The following is a 20,073-nucleotide window of genomic DNA, read 5'->3' as shown; positions in this document are numbered from 1 at the left end:
CACTTTGTATAGTAGGTTAAAATTCTCCCTCCTTATAATAAGAAACTTTCAGAGACAATACTAATCCAGAAATCATTTAAGCCATTTGCCCCAAAAGAAGCTGAGAAGATAGGTAATATCTGTTTTATTGTGACAGCAGATTGTTTATTTTTCATCAGGGGGTGTTGTGGTGTCCTAAATGTTTATGTGGCTCATTGATGAAGAAAGCATTCCAACAATGCTCATCAGATTTTAAAATTAATGTAGTAGATACTTATACCAGAACTAAAAAGTGAAATTATTGATGGGTTATACTTGCTGTCTTCATTTGGTTCAGTGGTGATTTGAATGTGTGTTTTTATTTCTGTTTTTTTAGTAGCTAAGGATGTCAACATTTTTTTTGATGAGTTAGAAGGTGTGAACAGCCCTTCCAAAGATGATGATTCCCTGCTTCACCATGGTAACTTGACCAGTACTTCTGATGATGCCAGCAGGCTGGAAGTTGTGGGAGAGGTAAGGACACACAGAATTATTAATACAATATTTATTCTTGCCCACTATAAAGATGTAATAAATGTAATTTGATTTAAAATCTCATTTTCTACCATCAAATTGTGTCTAATCTTTCCCATGAGAGCTGGTTTTCCATTCTAAGATTACCATCCTGAAATATAAAATATCTCAAATTCAAAAGTTTTGATTTCATGCACTCTCAGTGAAACACAAATATATATACAAATCTAAGGCTTCAATGCTTCTGAAAATGCTGGAAAAGTTTTCCCTATATTCATCCTTTAAGGGGAAATAGTGTGGGGGGGATTTATTTATGACTCCCATGGGAAGCATTAGATGTCAGTTAAGAGACACACTCCCAAAGAAGAGCAATTCTGCATGATGGTGATTCAGAGAACAGATCAGGGAGGGAACTTTCAGCACATAGTCCCTTTCAAAATCTGTCTTAAAGCAGACAAAGTGGAATGGACCCAAGATGAAAATTTGGGCCTTAATTTCTTCCTGTGTCTTTTGTGAAGAAAGGAGCAATATGCCCTTTAACTTTGCCTCCCACTGCCCTGTCACCCAGGGGTGTTAGGGCTGTTTCCTCAGCCAGTGAAGAGACCAGGGACTTCTCTCCTTTCCTCCACCTCAGGAATGGGGCTACATTTAGACTTGCTGGACTGGTCTGATGTTACCTGCAAGCTGTGCCTGAGGAGTTTTTGGCAGAGGGCTGACTGGAACAGATCAGAACTGGCAGGGACCATGCTAGTAATTAAAAAGAGTGGAAAACCACAGAACATTGCTGAGGGCCCTGCCCTGACCCTCTTTTGTTTACTAGTTTTGACAGAGTTTGGAAGAGGCAATTAGAGATTATCTTTGTCAGGAGCTAGAGGATTTTGTGGTGCAAGTTCTTTTGTGCAACACTGCTGAGGAGAGAGCCAGAGATTTTCTTTGTTCTAGAAATTCAGCCCATGGAGAGCTGAGCTCCTCGAATGCTTAGACAGATAATTAAAGCAACAAAATTCAGGGCACCCTGAATATGTTTGACCTTGCTTACAATTTAATCTTCTTTAATCATAACTCTTCCCTAGCTTCCCATGCAACATACAAAGGACTCTCTTTGCCTGCTTGCACTGTAATAGGTTAATTGACATTATATTCTCATGTTGCATTTTGGGACCATGTACCACATGGTATTTAGCAGAAAGGAACAGGTGAAAGGCACATTATTTTTGTAAGTTAAAGAGGAAAAATTAGCAGAAAATTATTTTCCTTATTATTATTAATTATTCCTTATTATTTTCCTTAGAGATTAATTTATTTTTTTTTCTTGTCTACTTTTTGGGATCTAAGAACTGTTGCACTGTATCAAGTCTGCCCTAAGATGTGTCAGGAGCTAGGCACTGTAATGAAAGAATGTTAGAAAAATTCTCTTCTTCCTTTAGTGAACTGGATGTACCAAGGGCATGGGACATTTGGGATGCTTTCACTGGTTTTTCCATTTAATGAAAATTCCTGCTGAGAGTCAGAAAGATAGCTTACACTAAACTCTTCGAATGGAAAAATTGTTTTTGGAGGATTTTCCTGTAAAAATATTTTTTTCTATTATAATGTTCAGTTTGTGATTTAAATTCAGAAGTAACTATCTTGTGGAGGAAGTATTTTGAAAATTCCCTCCTTTCCCCAGAAGTGAAAGGCAGAATATTTTTTTTTTTTCAAGTACTTGATTGCATATTATAGGGCTGGGCTATTTTTGGCAGGAATAGCAGACAAGTTTTGGAAAAACAGAGGTAAATTAGCTTAATTTCCCTTCACCTTAGAGCTGAACTAATCTTGAAGTTCCTAATGGTCCTTGCCCTTCATACTGCTCAGAGGGAGTGCTTTTGTTCCCACATATTCATCATGGTGTACATTTCCTGTATGAAACACTCCAGCCATTGCAAACTGCCATGCAATTCCAACTTGACAGAAAGTGAATGCTTAAACCCTGGGCAGGACTTGTGAGGAGGATCTGGAGAGAATTTCATCTCATGACTTACTGGAAAAAGACCAGGAGCTTGGTCTTTTATATCTCAGGAGAGTGACCTGGTTGTCCTCTCAGTGAAATCAAGTTGTGTTTTTCTCTCAGGCCAAACATTTTAAGAGGCTTTTTGATTTGTTTTGGTTTTTGTTTTGTTTTGTTTTGTTCATTTGTTTGTTTTTTGTTTGGTTTGGTTGGTTTTTAAAGAAAAGAGACAATATTTATTGCTTCTGTTGTTTTTATGTGCTGCTACACCTAACACCAGGAATTCTTTCCAAATAAATCCATCCTCAGCTGTTGCTTAAGTAAGGAGTATTCTGAAGTTAGTTTGATGAGTTATGGTGAGGTTGGTACAGAACTTTCATATTGCTGTCTGTGTCCTATGGGGCAAAGTAATGAAAATCTCTATGCCAGGTTTAATCTTTCTCACTATAGTAAATGTTAATGATAATGTTTACTCTTTTCACATGTACATTCATCCATATTAAGTTCTTAATTCTAAATCTACACTTCATTAATACTATTCTCTTCTCTATTTTATAAGTAAGAAATTATTCCTAACCTTATGGAGGGTGAAGGGTGGTGGGGGAAGGAGATTCTCTTGTGTTTTCTGTTGTTTCCTATCCCATCCCCACATGTCCAAGCATTTTCCTAAGACCTCCTCATGCCCTTTAAGATTCCCTTCAGTAGGGAAGTCTGTGCCCATCTCAGATGAAGTCAGAAGCACTGCATGTGAAGAGCCTAAATCTTGAACAGCTTGTTGTGATTCCTTATCTTTCCTGTTGAGTATTAGATGATGCAAACAGCAATGCAGCGACTATCAAGGCAAATTAGCATGACTGAATTGCTTGATTTTCTCTTTCCAGGAGGTACCTGATAAGAACAAAACCAATGGATTGTATTTTAGAGATGGGAAATGTCGGATTGACTACATCCTTGTGTACAGAAAATCTAATCCACAGACAGAGAAGAGGGAAGTATTTGAGAGAAATATCAGAGCAGAAGGACTTCAAATGGAAAAAGAAGTAAGAGATCTTCCTTAAAAAACTTTCCCATTGAAGCTATATAAAATCTGGGGGTATGGTTTGTTTACTCTCAAACTCCTTCACTTTGTTGTAGCTGTAGAAAAATGCTTTTAAGCATGCCTAAATATAGGCCAGAGCAGTGCAAAAGTATAGCCTAAAGGAAAATCAGACACAGGGATTGAAGGCCAAAACAGGCCATTACAGTCATCTTTTTCAACCTTATGCACAAGTAGGCCACAGAATTTCATCCACTGTGCTGTGCCATATGAAAAAACAAGTGCTGGGTTTGAATGGCCTGAATTCTACTGAGTGCAATCCATATTTCTGCACCTACATTTTCTTTTAGCCAGGTACTCCACTGTTTGCTGAGGCTCCTGGTAACCTTTCCAGAGACCTAACTAGATCTCTGCCTTTCTTTATCTGTCAGCTTATGCAAGCAGTGAGAATTATTTTAGTAGTTTGAAAACAGCTTAAAGCTTCTCTGTCTTCACCCTAAGCATTGAAATAATTGGACAGTACATGTGAATCATTTATATCTCTGTTATTTCCAACATAATGTCCTAAATCAGTAGATCTTTTATGGACAAGAGTGTAGAAATTAATGCAAAGTGTCTAAAATGTTAGCAGGAGTAAAATTTAAAAGAGACCATATCTCTCTTGCCTTCCTTAAACTTTGATAATGTGCTTAAGCAAGGCTTAAACCTCACTTCCATCTAGATCAGGTATTGCTGAATGTTTACTTTTATTTGTGCTTGGTGGACTCACACTCATGATAATGCATTGTCATGCTGCCACTGATGGGAACACAAGAGGAATTTTCAGGATATAGGCTTTGATCAAATATGTAGGTGTTACACATTATCTCCCTTTCTTCCACTGAATTCTTGGTAAATGTGTACATATTCTGCCTGAAGTGCTCACTTCTTTGGAGAGCACTGGAGAGGAAAAAAGGGAAGCCTTTACAGAAGAATGAAAATTTTTCTTTTCTTCAAATGTTTTTGATTGAACATAGGTACTTGTGTGTGTAAGTGTATTAAGAGCATTTCACTGGTTACACCAAAGGTTACCCTGATCTATTCCTTCAAATAAGCATCTTCAGTGCTGCAGTAATTGATAGATGTTTTCAATACCAGAGATTGTTCATTATTACATTTCCTGTATACTCCTATATGCTACTGCCTGTAGGAGCTGTAACCCAACATCCAAGAGCATGAGAGTGTTGCTGCAGCTACTCACTTTCACATCCCAGAATTGTGCTCTGCTTCCACCAGGAGAGAGGCTGACAAAGTCTCTGAAATTTGGGCAGTGTGGAAAATCCTAGAATCCTCCCTATTAATACATATGTCCAATGGTTTCAAATAAATTTTTTCCTACTTTGTGGTTTTTTCAGATTTTTTTACTGTGCTAAGGTCAGCGGTGAAAGCTATGAAATCACTTTATATTTTAAGTACTATGAAAGTTATTGCAGCATTCTGCACTGAAAACTTTTCAAAATCCATGATTTAAGCACTTACTGTGGAGGGTTTTTTTGGCTTTCAAGACCATTTATTTGGACTTTGCTGCCTAGGCTGCATGAATGATCTGCCAATTTGATTATTCATTTCAGTTTCTATTTTGCTAGTGACATGCAGTTTTATTTCTTACTAATCTCATTTGCCCTTGGTGTGACTTCTTGCCAGCATCAGTAATTGTAACATTTTCTAAAATCATAATGATCAAAATGAGGTTTTGCTACATGACTCGGGCAAATGTTTTTAAAATCTAGGGTAGCAATCTTTTTTAACATATGACTCTGACCTAAAATTAAACCATAGCATGTACATTTTATGATCAAGTTAGTTTCTAAATTTAATTATAATCCTGGAGGAAATATGTACATTCTTAGTACACTCCCTCCCCCATCCCCAGAGATTAAGAACAGTGCTGTATAACTCTTAGCTTTAAAATAAGCTGAGTGATCACCTAGTGTCTAGATTATTTCTCATTATTTTTACTTCTTCTTTTGAGACTACACATGTTAATTCTGGAAAATTTCAACTGCTTGGTTTTTTCAAGATGTTCACATGGAATTCACTGCTTCCACTGAGAAAAGTTTGCTGTCTGATGAAACAACAAAACTCTCTGTGGCTTTGGCCACAGGACATATCCAGAGGCAATAGGTAGTAACTGTTGGAGTGAAAGAAACCTTTTATCCCCCGTGAATTTTGTGTGGTTGTTGGTTCATTCTCCTTTGACTGCTGGCTGTTCATAGTTTGGCGTTTCTCCCTGTCATTTTAATGTGAAACCACTGAAAACTTGCAGAGTTATCCTCACTGCAATTTCAAACCCATATGCCTCACTGCAGGGAGGGAGAAATGCACTGCAGTGGCTCTCTGACAAGTGCAGCACAGTGAAATTCCTGGGAAGTGGTGGATGCAGGGGCAGAGTGTTCACTTAGCAGCACGAAATGAGAAAGTGAATCTGAAATGAATTCACAACAGTGGAGATAACTTCAGGCACAATGTCAAAATCATGCAGCTAAGAAAGGTCTGAGCAGTTACGTGTTTCTGACTCTAGGAAAAGGTGATAATGTTTTGCAGATACTTCCCAATGAATTCACACTCACAGTCCAACTGTACCACACCACTCTGCCTTGGAAGCTCTGAGAGATTTGGTGCTCAGTACACAGAGCATTAAAGAATGAGGGGATCCCAGACCAAGGAATAGTTAATTAAAATAATGAAAATTTTAAACAAAAAAATAAAAATAATGAAATAATAGAGAGAAAATAGTAGCAAAACATCTTTAAAGAGTGGGAAAAAAATTCAAAATAGTAAAAATAAAATTAAATAGTAAAGATTTTAAATATAAAACTCTAAGAGTGAATGCTAATTGAATGGTACAGCACAAGTCATTTTATCACACTTGCCCCTGCTTTTCTGTGTATATTGGTTCTGGATAGGATGAGTGTGTTAACCCTGTCACAGTCAGACACTTCTAGACCACATCCAACACATGTGATCACATGCAGAGATGTTCAAATAAGGCAATCAAAAATTTAGGTCACTCCTGGGAAAGAGACTGTATTTTCTTTTCAGCCAGGTGTAAAATTTCCATTGTTGATATATCCTCTTTTCCAATGTCTCACAAGTGAGATGAGTATGATATCCTTGCTCTGGGATCCTTGATGATCCTTCTGCTCTCATTTCTCAATACTCTTTGAAAAAAGACTTATGTGTGGGGAAATGGAGAGGACAGTCTCCAAGTGGAGCATGTTCTTATGGGAGATGAGGTACCAGTCACACTCTAAGTTTGTAGACACTGATACCATCTGTAAATATCAGATGAGACTCATCCCTCCCAGAGCTGGTGGGCAAAAGGTTAACAGGGTGCTACTGTCCACATTCTGATGGTACATTGCAAATTTATCTAAATACAAGATAAACCTGAGATTTAGATCAATGACTGACATGCAGAAGAGAATTACTTGTGACCACTTTTATGTGAAGAGAAAATATAGATAGTGTCTGTCATTCCAAATTAAATGTTCATCCCTGTGGCCCAGCAATTTCTGGAAAACCTGTCTTTTCAAGAGAGAATGAAGAGTCAGAATTACTTTGAGCCCATGATATTTTCCACAAAAATAAATATTTATAAATTCAACCTCTTGGCTAAAATCTGGAGGAGAACCTTTTCCCCAAATTATTCCTGCAGCATGAATTACTGTTTACCTAAATGACCAGGTAGAAATAAGTTGCTGTCAAGAGTATCTATGCAGTTCTGGTACACAAACACGGCATTACAGATATTTTTCAGTAAGATAATTTAAACTACTCTATGATAATAGATCATGCACAGAGGTAGCCAACATGCAGCAGCTGACTTGTATTACTCATTCACTTGCAAACTTTTTAAGCTGCACTGTAAAGTGATGCAAATGCAGGATAGAGGCAGGAAATTCATGCTGGATGAACAAGCACAGACCACACTTGCATTTGTAACTTGTACTAGAGAAAAAGAAGACAGCTGTCTGGCATTTAACTAAAAACAGTGTATCCAAAATGAATCTGATGTTGGGCTGGGATCTGACCATGTAGCCTCAGGAGCAGACATTTAGTTTGAACTTGGCATGATTTTTTTGGTTTTTCTGCTCTTTCATTACTACATTGAACTAAGTCATCCAGAGTATTTCTACTACTAAATGTACTTGATACATTATGGTTATATTCAAAGTTTTTAATTTATAGATTATAAGTTGATTTCATTAATTTTACTTGAAAAAGCAATTGATAGACAAGTAGAAAGTGAATAATAGAAATGTAGTAAATAGGAACTAACTACATAAGTTGTGAAAATAGTATTCAGTGTTTTTCATATTATATTATTTTATATATTTTTTTATATTTTTTGGTAACTAAAGTCTCTGTATAAAAGCAATTAACTACTTTAAACCAGCAGCACTCCTTACTGCCCTGGAAAGCAGGTCTCCTCACAGCTACTGCATGCAGAATATGCTTTAGAAACTAGCTTCAGGTATTTTACAAGACCCAATCCACCTGGATTTCTGCCAGCACACTGTTCTTTGCATCTCCTTGATAAAAAGATGTCAGTGTAGTGCTGGTCCAGTTTTTGGAAGAATCCAAGTTGTGTGGGTTTTTGCATTACATGCCTGATTAAAAGTTTAAACTTTGCCACCATAAGTGTCAAGCTGTCACCAGGGCACCTCTAATTGCATTTGCTCTCTGCCTCAAGCAGCAGCTGACATTTCTGGTGCAACATCTGGCAGCAAGAATGCAGCTGGTGTATACAATAGGCAGTAGAAATATATAATAGGTGTTCTCCAGGGAAAACCCAAAAGGACAGGAAAGAAAAGCACAGTATAAGCTTTAGGTGTGTTGTGTGAACAAATATCTACTAGTGGGTATACTCTGAGTCTTAAGTTATGTTAACATGACCCTAGAAGTGACCTTTTGAAATATTTTTCACTAATTGATGCAATATAATTACTGAATAATATTATTTCATGACTTTTTAAGTTTGCCAGCAGATGTAGATAGGTTCCTGAAGAGCTAGTAATAATTGTGTAAAGCAGTTTCTTTAAATGTGGTTGTAACTTTGTGCTAATGGGGCAGGGCATAAGAAACTAGAAACATGTATTCAGGAAGATACTTATATTTAGCAGCAAGTTGGAGTCTGCCTTCATGATGATGAATGTTGAGAGAAATTAGAGATGACAGAAAGAGCACGCAGAGTATCTCTGTGACTTTTAGCACATCCCTGAGTGTAAAGGGAAAATAAACTTATGACCATGTCAAAGTGAGGTAAAACTTAGAAATAAAGAGCATGAAAAAGCTGAGAACTTCAAAGACTGAAACTTCTGAGCACTAGCTGTTCAGAAAGTTGTGATGTGAAAGAGATATTATAATCAACAGCTATTGTTTCTGTACTTAATCAAATACTATCACATTTCTGGAAAAAAATATATCTACTCCTTTTTGTTGTTGCTGTTGTTAGTACTGCAGAGCCAAAACAGTTATAAGAGACTTTTTTCTGGTTTGTGCGTCATCACTGCAATTGTTCATGAGATTCCTGTTACATAAACGTTTTTTCTGATTGTGATTCATAGGTAGAAAAGAATTAAACTGACTTCCAGACCCCAAGTGGCGCTTGCAGGTCTGAGTTAGAAAAGGTGTTTTATAAATGTAGCTTATGTAATTTGGTTCTCTGAGCAGTGCACAATAAAATCTCAGGGCCTTTATAGTTGATTCCAAGTTTATTTTTCAGTTATGGTTCAATTTATCCAGTTATTGAAAGAACAATCACTTTCTTGTAGTTTATTGCTCCTGTAGATGTTAATTTAATCAACCAGGCAGACAGTTTAAACCAGAGTGCTTAGTCTATGATCAACTGACTTTTTACAACTTGTCAGGAGAGTTTGTGTGGTAGCCAGGAGCAAGCTGCAGGTCAGCTGGAAAATCTTTCCCTGGCTGCTAGTTTTTATTTGGTACTCATATCCTTTCCCTGTCATGTTGAGCTTACTCTGCACATATCAAAAACATCCATCCACTAGAGAAAATGGTGGCTAGGAAAAGCTTCCACCACTGAAATTATATCAGCTGTCTTCTGAGCTTTTTAACAGAAGGGAAGATAGCTATGATGAGATATACACTTGGAAGCCCTGGGATAATGATGAGAGTGGTGACTATCCCAATTATCCCTGCTGTGCATGCATGGTAGGTCAAGCAACATGCAGGATGTCACCTGTGGCTAACAGGTGTCCTTTGGGCCAAGCTGGCATTTGGACAAAACTAGGCTTTCTTGATCTTGAGAAGATGAGACCTTGTATTGGGTTTGCATGGCCAGGTTTTGGTGGTAAGTGGGACTACAGGGATGGCTTCTGTGAGTTTTTAGAAGTTTCCCTCACATCTGTCAGAGCCAGTGCCACAGAACTCCAAGGTGAACCCACTGTTGGCCAAGACTGAGCCCATCAACAGTACATCTGTGATAAAGTATTTAAAAAGAGGGAAAAGCCTTCTGCAGAACAGCAGCCAAAAGAGAGGAATGAGGATATGTGAGAGGAACAAATCTGCAGACACCGTGGTCAGTGAGGAAGGAAGGGCAGGAGGTGCTCTAGCTGCTGGAGCTGATTCCCCTGCAGCCCATGGTGCAAACTGTGGGGAGGCACAGCTGTGCCCCTGCAGCCCATGGGGGTCCCAGGAGAGCAGATATCCACTGTCACCTGTGGAGAACCCCAAAATGGAGCAGGTGGATGCCCCAAGGACACTATGAGCCTGTGGGAAGCCCACACTGGAGCTGTGGCCTCCTGGAGAGAAGAGCCCATGCTGGAGCATATTTGTTGGTAAGACTTATGACCCTGTGCAAGGGACACACACTGGAACACTGTCTATTCTAACTTGATTGATAATAATTTCTGCATGTTGAGTCTGTTTGGCCCATGATGGGAACAGCTGGGTGATTTCTCTTTGTCCTTATCTAGATCTGTGAGCTTCCTCTTCTATTTTCTCCCCTGTCCTGATGGAAAAGGGAGTGATGGAATGCCTTTAGTGGGTACCTGGCATGCAGCCAGGGTCAACCCACCACAGGTGTAGTTCAATGTTACTTCATTACAGAAATTCCATAGCTTTCATGGACTCTAGTAAGTTGTTGCAGTCTCTCACTTTTCTGATCCCGTTATTCAATATGTAAATATCTACAGCTAATGAACTTACAGTACAAATTATGCAGCCTGTAGGCTCTGTATTTTCATGAGCAGCATAACATATTATTATTAGCAGGTGCAGTTAGTTATTTAATATTTTAAGCACTGTGTCTGGTTGCATCCACAAATCATGGACAGGAATATCAAGAGGACATAAACTATACCTGCAAAAAGGGAACCAGACTGAAATGCAAACCTTACCACAAAGTGCTATTTAATTTTAAACACTGGGCTGTTTATTTCACCTCAATTCAGACACAGCAAGTGGAAATCAGACTGGTCTTATTATCTAATGCACATAGCAAAAGAAGCCTCTTTTCAGCAATGTTTTACAGACAAATGTGTTGGTACAAACAGAACAATATCCTTTCCCAGGGAGTGTTCTGTTCCAGCTGCCTGAACTTCTAAGGGAAAACTTTTAGATTTCAGATGCTATGCATACTGTATAGCACAATGGCAATTTAGATAAATGAAAGTCTGGATAGATAGGGTCTGAATTCAAATTTCAGAGTCCAGTTCTTCAAGATCAATTTCTTGATTATCTGAGGGAGCCCATAAACTAATATGTTTCTGAGTTGACAAGTGCCAGCTTTAACAGGGCATTGTAAAACCAGTAGACTAAGCAAATGTTGCTGAAAACTTGATCCATTAAAAAGAATATATGGTATTTTCAAGGAATAGGGAGGTAATACTGAAAATACATAGATAACTGAATAGAAGTTTCAAAGCCCCTGACATGCTTCTTTCAGAAATAGGTAAAATTTTTTGCAAAGAATTTACTGTCATCAAAATTCACAAATCAGAGTGTTAAAAATCTTTTGAAGGAAAGAAACCAGACAGGCAATAGATTAAGAAAAAATTATGATGGTTATATATGAAATGTCCCCTATATGTCAAAAGTCACCTTTCCTTTTACAATAACTGATCTTAAACTGCAATTATTTTTGAGGTGCTGTTTCACCTGCCAGCAGCATCAGGAATAAGCATAAATCACAAGGCTACAATCACTTAATGCACAGTGGGAGTTTTCATTGCCCAAATGTGACATGACTGGTTTGCTGCAACACTCCCTTATAGTAATGGCTTAATAAGCAAAAATCTAAAGTTGTTTCTAGGGAGCAGAAACCCAGCAGAAGGCTTTGTGTTCTCATTTTATGTTAAAGATTTTGGTGTGGAACTTGTTTTGAGACGACAGCACAGTGCTTACAGCATTGTGCATCTAAAACAAATGGCAATGGTTAGTCTTGGGGACATTTCCATCTTCCCCTATAGCCTGAGGTGGTGTGGGGCTGCCCCCTGGAAGCAGTGCCAAGAGAGAAGCATGAACCTGGAAGGGACAGGTCCCTTTCTCACTGCTCTGGGCACAAGGACTCCAGGCCCTCTCATTGTCTGATTTTCTTTGTTTTACAGGGTTGAGCCAGAGGAGGAGCAAGTGCAGCTTTGGTGCTCTGTGTCTTGGATTAACTGTATTTCACTTGTGGCAGCAGGACAAAATAGAAGTAGTCAATTACATCAGAGCTCCACTTTCTTGAAAAAGACCTTTCAGTTTATGGGTCTCTGGGCCCAAATGGAATGCAGAATTATGCACTGCATGTTTACATATTTGTTTCTTGCTGCTTGAGTGGTAATGAAGTGGTGCTGTAAATGAAGTTTAAAAAAGCCTGACCAGAGAGAAAATGCTTCTGAGACAGCCACACTAAAACTTCTGTCAGGCAGTTAGTCATGTCCTCCTTTCTAACATCTTTTCTGGTTTACAAAACTCCCTTCTGTGCACAAATTATCTTTTATTTTGTTATGTGAAACCTCTTGAAAGAATCTGTAAATTTTAGGCAAAACAATATGAAAACCTTTTTGTTTCCTCTTGGAGGTGTTCATGGTACTCTATTTAATACTCTTTTTAGATACAGCTTGTTTTTGTTAATAGACTCTGATAGACCTTTCCATTTATAACAAGATTGACTTCCTTTTCTTAAAATGTAATAACTTTTTGCTTACTTTTTTGTTAAAAGCCATCTCTTACAACTTTTTAAACTTCAAAATTTTTCATCAGCAATAAAGCCTCCACAGTGAAAATGTAGATAGGAGGAGAACAAAATGGAGACATGCATCTGGAAACCATGACTCTATACTTTGTTTTGCAATATGCAAAATGCATGTTCTGCTCCTCAAGAAATTTGTCTTTTCGTATTTAGTCTTCTGCATCTTTTTGTGCCCTATAAGTTTAGTAATCTGTGACCTCATTTTCTGGAGAATCTGGAAAAGCTCCAGAGTGCTGGTGGGAAGGCACATCTGAAGGTCAACTTCGTGTCTCACCAGTGCTAGATCAGGATGGTCATGGCTTTTTCCTGTAGAATTCTATAAATTTTCTATAGATGGCCCTTCATCACCAGAGTTCTTGAAGTTGAACTGTGAGTGCTATTGCTATTGGAAACTGTGACTTTCTGAGACAAGATTTTATTAAACAAATGTCCTGAAACAGCAGCTGAGAGGATAGAAACTGTGATTTTTAGAACATTCCAGGTCAGTGTTCTTGTGCAAATTTATGGATTTTATCATTAGCTTCAGAAATTCACAGGAGAGAAGAATTCAAGTAATGAAATACAGAAAGTACTGACCAAATTCAAGAGGCCTTTTAAAGTACAGAGGACACTGGTGACTTTGTTATTTAAAAGTCTGCATTTCCCTATGTCCTCTCTGAAGAATGAATAGGGTGGGATGGGAGAAATAGACGGCAGCCAAGGCCTTGTAAAATGCTCTGAACCAAATGCTGCTGGCTGTGATGTGTCCCAGAGGCACTAGAGGCACTCATGAAGGTGTGGCTGTAGGAAATTAACACATCTCTGCTACTCCAGAAGTTGATGTGGGTGGTGAGGAAGGTAACAGGAGTCCAGGGAAAATAAGCTGATTGTACTGCAGAGCCCCAAGAGGTAAAAAAAAAAAAGAAACCATATTGACTGTAGCTGTTGACAATGTCCATAATCTGACTAGGTTGGAACAAGCCCTTAATATGCATAATTTCATCTCGTTCTGAGGAAAATAGAGCAAATTAATTACACCTTGAAGGTGCCTGTTCCTCTCCATTGCAGACATCTAAACTTAGTTGCCCTGAATCACACCTGTGGTGTTTGCTCCTTGGGAGTAAGCCTTCAGGGAACTTCTCAGGATCAGTGAGCTTGGAGATAGTGCCAGTGTTTTGATACAAATATAGTGGCCTACCAGTATCCAGCAGGAGAAACTGGGCCAAATACCTGTCACACACCATATCTATGAACTACTCAAGATAAGCCTTTCTGTTTGCCCTCTGTCCAGGTGTTATCTATTGGTTTATATTAATAGATCTGTGGGTTGCAAGATCATCCCCAGTACTGTTGTAGTGTAAAGTATACAGTTAATGGAATTGTGTGACAACTGAAAATTTCCATTCTAAAACCCCCAAGCTATGGAATGGATTAATGTTTCTGCAGTTTTTCCATTATTTGATATTTTTTGTTCTTTGCTGTTTTGACTGGGAATTGATGGCTGCTTGCCATGCCTATTTATATTGCCATCTTGGGCTGGTTTTTTGTCTGCCTTGTGAAAGGAAACACAATTCATGTCTCCTACTAATGTATTATTCCAGCCAAAAGGCACAACACAAAAATTATTTGGGAAAGATGAGCACATCAGAGTTTTGGGAAAGTGGAGTATTTAGAATGATGGTGAGAAAGCATGTGAGGACACTAGGATCAAAATGTGGAGGCATATCTACATTAAATCATGACAGAGATGTAAGAAAAGCCCCCTTCTCATTGAATAGCTCCTACTGTAAAAATGTGAGTTTAAAGTCTCTTTGGAAATACAACACAAACCCTTAACATCTTGAAACAATTGTTTTGTATTTATGGAGAGTGTCTTAACAGAATGCAGCAAAGGAGAAAGGCAAGGAATTCATAATCACAGTATGGATTAGACTCAGCAAAGACTTTTAGCTGAGGAAAGAGAAACATTTTGAATATGTGAAAAGATTTCATTTACACAGATTCAGTATTAAATACTTGATATTAAAATGCTGTGCTAGTTGTTATAAAGGCTATCTTTACAAAAGAGAAAAGATATAATCCAGTGAAATACTAAAACACGCTATTTTGTATGGAGAGTTTTTTAAACTAAATCAAAGTGAAAATTTTCATGTTTCCTGACAAATTTTTAGAAACCTTGTCCAATTTCCTCCATTTTCATAAAATTTATTCAGTCTGGTGTTGCAGCAAAATACTTTCCTCTCTTAAATGGCATCACAGCTGGTCACTGAAATGTTCATATGGGACTTACCTCACTAGCAAAGGTTTTATATACTATCTTCTTAATTAATTTCATAGATTCCTTGTAGGGCATGAAGGATATTTTCCATCAGACAACATGTCACATAAAAAAAAAACCTAATTTCCTAAACTCATTACTAGATTCTTTATGCAGAAACAATCTAACAGAGTCACTTGCAATCAGAGTCTTTGGACCAGCATTTTAATTCATGTGACTACAGAAAGGTAAAATTAGATCAACAGCCTGGGATGTAGTGCTGGGCCACAGTTTGGATCAGGTCTCATCAGGATGTACATGAGCATGAACAGATTACTCGACTTACATTTCTTATCCTGTGTTCAGAGATTATCACAGTCAGTTCCTAAAATTCCTAAAACAAAAATGGGAATATGAATATGTGTCAGGTTTTCTTGAACACCTAGGATTTGTATTTTCTAAGCAGTGCATACACACCTCTCTAATCACCTCACAGACACTGTAACTCTACAGCAAAGAGCGCTGTCAAAATATCAAAAAAAATCTTTCAAAAATCTTATCCAAAAGTATCTTTCATTCTGTTACTCTTGAGTCAAAATATCCAAAAGCACTGATCTCTTTTATTCTGTTACTCTTGAGTTCCTAGCCTCTTGCAGATTGAGTTGTTTTAAGTGTATGCCTCTAACAAAGGGGAGGTATGTTTCTGGTGCCTTTAACATCTAAATTTTGATCTTGAAGCCTATAAAAACTGAAGATCTCAGAAAACAATTTAGAGTAAAATAGTAACATATTCCACAATAAGTAAAGCACACAGATACTGTTGAAACTCTGAAGGATATTGCATGTGTTTGAAGAAACTGATGCTTTTAATACCACTTTTGCCTGAGTCCTCTGTGATTTTTATCAAATAGCTCTTTATTGATTTTAGTATGGTGAAAGCAAAATATGTGTGTATGGATGTGGACAAAGGGTTTAGGAACCATCTCTGCCTTCTTGACAGGGTTTATTACAGTAATATCCACATGAGAGCATAAATCTAAGGCTTCTCCTTTTATCCCAGGCTAAGCACTCTCAGCTACTCATATATTCCTTACTGCCCAACATGCCAAGTCCTAGAAATTATTGTATGGTGTTAGATAGGATCTGACCTAAACCTCCTTTGCTACAATTTAATGCAGTTATTTCTTTCCTGTTTGAGAAGAAAAATAGAGTGCAGTTCATTCCTTTCCTATTCATAATTATTTGTTACTTATTTTTAAAATGTCACTGTAGTCTCTGCTTAGCATTTTCATTGGTGTTTTGAATTCCATCCACGTTTTGAACAAGTTTCTCAAAATTCTTTATCATTCTTATTGTCCTGCTCTGATCTTCCTTTAATTAATTCATCTGTTTCTTACTCAGGCTGTGCTTTTCCCCCTGCTGAATAGCTATACAAAATAAAGGACTAGGGAATTTGAGTCCTGTATGCTCTTAATTTGATTTTTGGTTTGTTTTTTTTTTTTTAATCTTCATGTGTCTTACCCTAGTCCAGCTTCTGTTGCTGGCTTCTCTTCTTGATTCTAACAGTGATATTTTGTGTGTTCATCTTTTCTGTATTTAACTCTCAGCCACCTCTCTATCTTGTGTGCTACAAGAATGTGTTTGTCAGACATTAGAGTGAAACATGAGAAGCCATTTACCTAAACACAGAGCACGGTTTCCCCCTCCCCCATTTTCCTTTGCTCTTCATTATACAATAAAAATATTCATATGTTAGATAAGTGAATCACTTTAGGCACTTGGTGACATTTCCAACATTAGACTTTCTATTTTCTTGTCAGTGTTGCTGCCACTGCACTTTCCACCAATGATGCACAGTGGTGATGATTGCTCAATTGTTACCCAGAGCTCTTTCCTTATTAGTATTTTGATATTTTCCTGTTAACCTTTCATGTTTTAAAGGGGAGATGGCATCTGTGTTAGATGAGCTTTTCTTTAACTTAAAATTTGCTAGAAAAAAAAGAATATTTTAAAGCTTTCAATTTTCTCTTATTGAAGAACAATATGGCAATTGTGGACAGTGGGGAAATAACATTATTTTTAAAAAGAAATTCACCAGCTGGGCTACTGTGGTGATAACAATCCAATTCAAAGCTTTCAGTCCCTAGTACCAAAAACTAGGAGAGTATGTGCCATACAATTTTAATACCATTTCTTCCCTAACCAATTCACCACTCTCCTCTGACATTCAAAAGAGGTTATGCATGGCAGTGTATGCGTGCTTGTACAGCACAAGTAATTACAGTGACTCTGCAAAGTTGCATCAAGTGATGCAAAGCACATTCCTACACTACATTTCCTGGACACACTGGGTGTTATATTTTAAATATTTGACAGGAATGACAGCCTGCAGTGTATGTGCAATTATAATACCCTAAGAGGTGGTTTGTTGAGATAGTGTTCTGCAATTTGCAAATTTTCCCTGCTGACTAACAATGTAACACTAATGGAATTTCCCTCCAATTTTAAAATGTCTTTTATAATATTCATTGGGTCCAAAATGCTGTGTTTTTAAGAAAATTCTTTTCAAAAATGATTATTAGCTATAGAGTCTTTGATGTATGAGCCATGTTGATTTATTTCAAAAACTATCCAATGGAATTATAATTTTCCTGTCAGGAAATCTTTATAATAGAAGCAAATATCTGTAATAGTGCATCCATTTATAAAGAGCTTGAAAAACTGGGATTATTAAGTGAAGTGAGGTCTTGATTTTATTTCCACGTTACATTTTTACACTTCCCTATATATAGAAGATAATGAATGCTTATTGTTGTAAGCATACTCTTTACAGAGGTACAGTAGATGATAATTTCAATTCTACTCCAAAATTTTTCACTGAATGGTACCAGAGTTAAAAACTTTTAACTTCTGTTTCACTTTTGGACTGTGAATTCTTTGCTGCAGCTCTGAGAGGCACAGCTCTTATAAAAAATGGGCAAAATATTACCCCCCCAAAAGTGTTGAAATATTTATCTATCAATAGATAAAAAAAAGACATTTGTACTTTCCTAAGCTGAACAAGCTGTCTTTTGTAAGCTGGGAGCTCCTCAAAGACAATAATAATTTTTTTATCTCTAGAGAAAGACTAGGATAGTATTGTCTATTAAGCAAAGAATCTTCATTATGACAGTCTCCATAGTACAAGTGAATTTGAAAATGGGGATTCTTTGCCAGTATGTGTTATTTTTGGCCTTCATTTCACAGCACCATAAAGATCTCAAAATCCAAAATTTTTCTGCAATTTCAAGGCTAGTACCACCACTTTGCAACATATGCAATCAGATCAAAACTAATGTTATTTCATGTGATAGTGATGTTGTCTTTCGAGAGAAAGAGGACTTGTTTGTTTTCTGCAACTCCTCTCATTAAATCTGCATGTCAGAGCTCCAAACTAGGAGAGAAAATCCTCTCTGTGCTCTATCACATTTATCTGAACCATTAAGATACTGAGCTCCATCTGGTGCTGCTCTGCTCTTCAGTGTCAAACAGGAGGTGTTTTCATCCAGCACCTTATGTCAGTAGGCACACTGGGAACAGCAATAATTGATCAATAGCAGAGTTCATGTTTAGGTGTCTGCCTTGACAATTCATTGTGCCATGTATGGGCATTGCTTTATCACAATAAATTAGAGCAGTCCAAAGCAAATTCGTAGTTTGCCCTTGTCATACCTCGACCTTGTTTCATTTTCTGTGTGTCTAACAAATGAGGGGATTTGTACACAGATGCACAATGGACCCAGAGCTTTGCCTTCTTAGTTTAGAGACATTATGCATTTCAATTTCATCTTGTCTCCAGTTAGATTCTAATTACTCTATCTTTGCTTAAGAAAGTGGGTTTTTTCTTCTGTTTCTGGTGTGTGGGTTTTTAACACCGAGTGATCTAGTTACATTCAGAGGTCAAATTACTTAGAGCTTAGCTGAGCAGGCAGGTGAAAAATCATGTACACCATCAATTATTAGAAATTTCTACTCTGTGCTAAACCATGAGATTTCTTTTTATGATCAACATAAAACTGTGGCTTGCTGAAGACAACACATTAGGATGGATTTGCCTTCATCTCTTGGGGTCTTTTATTTAATTTTTTGTGGGAAGTCTTATACAGCTGGAGCATGGTTTGGGATTTCAAAGAAGGTCAATCTATCTAATTTTTTTAACCTGAATTGTGAACTGAATAGTGGTAGTCAAGCCTACTCTCACCATCACACTTTGCATTGGAAAGAACTTCCCTTTTGTGTAGTAATGGTGGAGTATCTGAAGAAAGGGCTGCCCTAACATATGCTTTTGCATATTTACAAAACAGCTTTCCTTGTAAAATTTTGTTTGCATCCTTTTAGTGTATCAGATTTCTTGAGTACCTTAGTAAGACTACAGAATGTAGTTACTCAGAAATTCACTTTGTCTATCTTATTAAAGAAATACAACGACTGCATAATAGATTGTATAAAGGGGAAGAAAAAAGGGGAAATGGCTTGCTCATGTTTCTGCCTTTAAATGAGGAAGGCAGGAAAGTTTTGCAGCAGTGATTTGAACAATGTGAAATGAATTATTACAAGATGGCTCCTTAAACTCTTTCTAATTCTAATAATCCTTGCAGTAAGATGAGTAAGGCACAGAAAACTAAGATATTAGTCAAACAAGCATTTGAGTCACCCAGACTAGCAGAGTTTATGGGTAGCTGTTAACTGGTAAAGTTGTGAGTTCACAGAAGAAGATTCCCATTCTTCACATGCATCTTTCCCCTTCATTTAACTGGATCTTGGTTTTTCTTTTGTGCTCTGTCTTCCCTGGAAAACGGGAAGCTGCATAAAGTCTGAGAAGGAGCAGAGTGCACTTCTGTGGTTTACCTGCAGAGCAGAGGAACATGTGTGTCCTGCACAGCCAGGAATGGTGCAGAAACCCACCCAGGTGCTGCCAGTCGATGCAGTTATTCTAGCTATAGAATAACTATAGATAAAAGTCTGTGCTAACAAGCATATGCATCACCCCACTGCTCCCCCTGCAGCGTGGGCTAACACCTCTGCCTGCAATTACTCATGTG

General features: G+C 37.6%; 1 protein-coding gene across 1 annotated transcript in view; it reads left to right on the top strand.

Moving 5' to 3' along the window:
* The window catches only part of ANO4 (anoctamin 4), a 163,135-nt gene that overhangs the window by 74,710 nt on the left and 68,352 nt on the right, over window positions 1-20,073 (top strand). The window contains 2 exon segments of the mRNA XM_056516371.1: window positions 356-492; window positions 3,361-3,519. Of these exon segments, the coding sequence (XP_056372346.1) occupies window positions 356-492; window positions 3,361-3,519 (296 nt within the window).

Source organism: Oenanthe melanoleuca, chromosome 1A (genome assembly GCF_029582105.1).
Source record: "Oenanthe melanoleuca isolate GR-GAL-2019-014 chromosome 1A, OMel1.0, whole genome shotgun sequence".
Taxonomy (NCBI): Eukaryota; Metazoa; Chordata; class Aves; order Passeriformes; family Muscicapidae; genus Oenanthe; species Oenanthe melanoleuca.
Note: the sequence above shows the minus strand (reverse complement) of the source record. Positions and strands in the feature narration are given on the sequence as shown.